Consider the following 5,446-nt stretch of genomic DNA (forward strand, 5'->3'; position numbering starts at 1 on the left):
TGTCTTATCTCTGGGAGAAGGATGTTCCAGAGGGCGGGAGCCACTGCAGAGAAGGCCTGCTTCCTGGACCCCACCAGATGGAATTCTCTTACAGACGGGGTCCGTAACATGCCCTCTCTGCATGATCAGGTGGGACGGGTTTAAAAAGTAAAAAAAAAAAAACCTAGCAAAAGATAATAAAATTTAACAGAACATTCTTACGTTCTATCAAGGAATAAGAATGTGAACATCAGTACTGTACATTCCAATATCCACTTTTGTTTTTTGTATTCTTGAGAGCTTGTTTATTCTAAACCATGGTGAACATGCTTTGGGGCTGTCAAGCTCTTCAGAGCTAGCAAACTCAGGAAACAAGCACCACTTGGATTTCTGGAATGATCTTCATTGCTAGTAGGGTAATATAACAGAATCTTGAAAGCCTGCCAAAGCAATTCTCCAGATCAACTTATAAATAACATAGTTCAGGCAGAATTATTCTGTGTCTTTTTCTCACGCTTCCCCTCTCTTCTGAACTGACATGTTTTTTCTGTAGCAGTCCTATTGCATCCTTTGTGTCCCCAGGGTCTGCTAAACATTGCATCACAATTTAAAACAGAATGAGAAATAGTTAATTTAAACTTTATTTACATTTTCTAGAGTGTTTAGTAAAACAACTGTCTTAGTTGTTGTTAATACAGTGCAGTCAATTCATTTTTTTTCTTTTAACAAAGAGCACAATCTTCTACAAGATAGTTCTGGTTCAAAATTGGTCATACACATTCTGTTACCCATGCACTACTGAAAGGGTTTTATATTAATGGAAATCATTAATCAGTCATTTCAGATGTGAAACACAGACTTGACAAAAGGATGGCATTTATAGTTTTCTGCATTTTTAAAATGAAAATACAGTGTTATGTACTTAGTCATAATACATGAGATACTAGAATAGAACAGTAAGATCTACATTATCAGAACAGATTAAACTGTAATACAATTTGTGCCATTTAATCAATACTCCTTGATTTAAAACTTTTTATCCCATTAACAAAAGTTGTTTCTCTTTTCCTTGCAGCACTTTCTAGGGAAAGGTTTTAAACATGGATGGTGGTAAGTGCATGTATCTGTCTGTACCTAATAATAAAGTTACTATTTACTTTGAAGAGAGTGTAATGCTGTACAAGTATTTTTTATCTCTGTTGGTGAAAGAGTTTTTTGTGTCTTCATATGCCCAACTTTCTAGTTATACCTACTTCAGCAGTAAGAGTCTCCATACCAGTTCCTCCATACCAACACTTCTACTTGAAAGGAATTAAATCATTATTTTTAACATTAAAATGAGCTTGTGAAGTATCCATGGTGGGGAGATCACAAGATAACCCCTTCTTCTTCCCCCCAACCCCCCAATACCTGGCACTAATTAAACATTTTCAGGTCAGATTATCAAGTGCAAATTATTTGTAGCTGCACGTAGGTTCTCTTCCCAAAGTTATCTATATTTATTTCCCAGCTCCAAGTTCTCTATAAATGTTACTGTTTCTTCTCCAGCATGGAGAAAAGCATTGAATATAAGACAAATTAGGGTGCCAGTACTTCCTGTTTTGTTTTGTGAAAGTTGCCTTTCTTCATTCCTGCCAAAAGTAAGCAATACACAACATGTCAGTTGAGCATGCTCTATTTGATGTTTGTATACTAGTTGTTCTGTTAAATTTTAACATACAGGAGTTTGACTGTAAGTGTCCACAATCATTTTCTCATTGCTTTGTAGTTAGTTCCAGCACTTAAACAACCCCACATCGTTATGAACACAGTATCCACATAAATTATGTGTGCATAATCCAATAGATTAAAGCTTTACAGACGTAGGATGAGGTTTCTATCTGAAGTATCTGAAACATGTTAATGATACTGTTTTAAATCTTGCTATTTACTCCCATCCTTATGATGCGGTTTAGCTTGATTAACTTAACAGGTTGTAGAACTAATTGTGCTGCTAAGTTGACACAAACAGTATGTCTTCATGCTCCACAAGATCAGTTTTGTTATCCTGAACATAAATTCCTCAGCTCTAAAGTATTAGTAATTCCTTGTTTTCTGCAGTGTTCCTCACAGAGGCTAAGGCCAATTCTATCTTAAAAAGATACCCACGAGCTAATGGAGGTTTGGAAGAACTTAAGAAAGGAAACATTGAGCGTGAATGTTATGAAGAACGCTGTAATAAAGAAGAGGCAAGAGAAGCATTTGAAAATGATGAAAAGACGGTATGCTACCTAATCAAAAATGCAAAATGTTGTTCACATATTTTATTTTCCATCTGATATTTCCCATATAATATATAATACTGCATTAGAGCTGTGGCATCCATTGTGTTATCTTAAAGAATGAGGCTACAAAATAACTGACAAAATATGTCATTAAACATATTTAATTTTAAATTTTGGACCTAGACGATTCTTACTTTGAGTCAGCTCCTTTCTGCTGAATCATTCCAGAATGAACTTTCAGCAGGCTTGTAAGAGCCCATCATGTTTATCTTCTGTGGCCAATATATACCGTACAGCTATTTTTTTATTCTAACATGGAGAAGTTGAACTTCTAGAGATCCCAAATTTAAATTCCTGGATACGCATTAGAAGATTCATTAGAATTAAATGTCATAATTGTAGGTCCTAATATTTTTATAATTGCAAGTTTAACATAGTCCTTGTTAACATTCATATCGGTTACTTTGTTCACATCTCTTGCAAGCTTAGTCTTTGGTACAAATGTCAATACACTGAGAGTTCCTCCTTTTAGAGATTAAAAGGGGGAGCTCGCTTTTTCTTCGTTCATTCTTGTTTTATTTATTTCAAATGCTTCTGTGCCATTTCAGCCACTCCAACTGAATGCAATAATGTAAATACAAAATCAAAGTAAATGTCAAACAACCATAATTATAGCACCAGTATATAAAAATTGATTATAATAACCCTCAATTATAATTTTTTTAGGCAGAATTTTGGAAGGACTACACAAGTGGACTCCATGAAGGAAGTAACACAGGACAAAACTGGTACCCATTTTACCTAACATTTCCTCTAATCATTGGCCTTTTGGTGGTGGTTCTCATTATATTTGTCACATGGAGATGCCTTTTCAAAAAAAAACCACATGGACGGTCCATGTACACACAGAGCAGAAGCAGGGATGATACAGGTGACAGAAGCATTCCTGATGGGAGAAGTCCCCTCCCTCAGTCATTCATCATTCTTCATTCTCCCCAAGAAGAAATGTTTGAAGGTAGTGGATACTCTCCAGGGTACCTGAGCTACACAGAGGGACCTGTGGATTCCTTATCAATCCGGTTGTCAAGCTGTGAACCACCACCATCCTATGAGGAAGTTGCTGGTGAAAATAGCACACAGAGAAATGAATTTGCAAATCATTTGGATCCCCCTCCTCAATATGAGGACATTGTGAATAGTATTTCAGTCCCTCCAGTTACCATCAAATGAAAGAGAAAGATTACATGCTCCCTTTGTAGAAGCAAATGAACCCTAAGACTTTTTAGCACTTTATTGCAGCTTGATGTTTGTAGGTTTCAAAGGTTTTCACTGTATTATGCCAATTCTTATTCTCCAAATTTGGTTTATTCTGTGAGGTCCCACATTTGGGAAAACAAAACAGTCTTCAACATGAATATATATGACTCTAGGTATGGCTTTATTGTCAGTGGTATACTTTTTCTATTATTGAAAGTGATGCTAATAAATGGCTCAGTTGTAAAAATGGATTGTCTAAGCAGATGGCAACACAAGACTGACCTTATCTAGGTTCAGAACTCGAGGATTGCTCTTGATTTGTATTTGGATGGGAGACCTCAAGGGAATGCCAAGGCTGTAGGCTAGACTAGGAAGTCAAGAAAACATCTAGAAGGCAATGGCAAACCACTTCTGTACTGCTGCCAAGAAAACTATATAAATGTGTCCATGAAATCATCAGAAGTCAAGCGTGGCTTGAAGAAGACTTTATCTTTACCTTGATCAAAATGGATTATAGCAAGAAATGCTAACATTTTTTCCCCTTGAAATAAGTATTTTTGGAAACCTTGTATACAAGCAAATCATCTAGTAGGAATAGTCATGCTGTCACTAAAATGCTTCTACTTGTTGTTACAGTGAACTCTACTGTAATTAAAACTGTGATGTATCGATGGTTGACTATATTCAAGCACATATATTTTGATCCTTCAGAAGAGTGCTAAAGAAATTTTGTGATGCTTCAATCTACACTTCCATTTGTAAGCCCTCTTCAGGCTTTATGATTCTGGAGCACTCACCATGTTCTCTCTTGGCTGACATCACTCTAATGACAATGGCTTCTCTTCAGTCATTTGTACATTGAGTATAAATGTTTGTAGAAGAGTAGTCACGCTGGTTTACATCTCAGTAATGACTCATGTAAAATTACTACTTTTCCCAATAAAGATTCCTTCCAAAAGTCATTTACATAAAATGAGTGAATTCTTTAGGTAGCCAGTGTCATTGGAGTGACATCAGCAAACAAACTTTCACTATGACCCCTCTGGTTTAGATAAGGCCTGAACAGAGTTAGAATGGTATTCAGTATTAACATACCTATCAGTTTCTTTGTGCAGTAAGCAATGTACTGGAGAGTACAGAAAAGGAATAAGAAATAGCAAGCCAAAGAAATAAAAGGTGTGAGATTTTAAAAAGTAATGTACACTAATTTTAGATGTGTTTCCATCATCACTATTCACTGTACCTTTCCACACCTTTCTGTCTTTGCAGACCATCTTTGCTTCTACCACTTCCATACATGGCTTCATACAATGCCTTTTCTTTAAACTTTTCAATGGTCTTTTTTGAGATCCCATCAGTTCCATCTAACCACAGCCTTCAGTCTTCCCCTTCCACTTGACCATTCTTTTTTCATTCATGTATTCGTTTTGTGATTTAATCCTCATTGACTCCCTCTGTGTGATCAAACTACTTCAATGTACCTCTTTTTGCACTGTTCATTGACTTTATATTCAATCCACATTTATTCAGCGCATAGACATTCTTGACTTTTATCTCTTCTTGTTTTGCCATATATGTTTCTAAAGCACCCATTCCTGTGTATTCAGCATTTATGTTTCTTCTCACATACCCAACTCTTACTTCCATATAACAAAGGGGCAAAATCATGCTCTTATATACATCCTTTTCATTTCAACAAACATTCCCACAACAGATGAAATACTATGAACTACATTTCTATCAACATATATTAAAATTTCTCTGTCCGTTTTCCCAACTATTCTCCTTCGAAGAAGAAGGAAGTTGTATGTTGTTAACACACAATGAGAACAGTTCCTATAGAAAAGCTCCTCTAGGGAGCTTTCATTGTTTAAATTACAGGAAATACAATAAGTGGCTTCATTGAAGGTAGGTTGCTTTTGTTTATGTTTTACATATTTTTCTGA

The 5,446-nt window shown here is 35.8% G+C and overlaps 1 protein-coding gene across 1 annotated transcript; it reads left to right on the forward strand.

Moving 5' to 3' along the window:
* The first annotated feature begins 1,050 nt into the window (after positions 1–1,050).
* On the forward strand, positions 1,051–4,420 carry PRRG1 (proline rich and Gla domain 1). Its single transcript, XM_063305230.1, has 3 exons — positions 1,051–1,089; positions 2,080–2,240; positions 2,970–4,420. The coding sequence occupies exons 1-3, from the start codon at positions 1,080–1,082 to the stop codon at positions 3,471–3,473; spliced, it is 675 nt and encodes a 224-aa protein (XP_063161300.1). The 5' UTR covers positions 1,051–1,079; the 3' UTR covers positions 3,474–4,420.
* The last annotated feature ends 1,026 nt before the right edge of the window (positions 4,421–5,446 follow it).

This window comes from Candoia aspera, chromosome 5 (assembly GCF_035149785.1).
Source record: "Candoia aspera isolate rCanAsp1 chromosome 5, rCanAsp1.hap2, whole genome shotgun sequence".
In the NCBI taxonomy this organism is placed as follows: Eukaryota; Metazoa; Chordata; class Lepidosauria; order Squamata; family Boidae; genus Candoia; species Candoia aspera.

Bases quoted from the DNA above. Each gene is read 5' to 3' on its own strand.
- PRRG1 (XM_063305230.1), top strand. The intron at 2,241-2,969 runs GTATGCTACCTA...TAATTTTTTTAG, and splicing joins TTGAAAATGATGAAAAGACG to GCAGAATTTTGGAAGGACTA.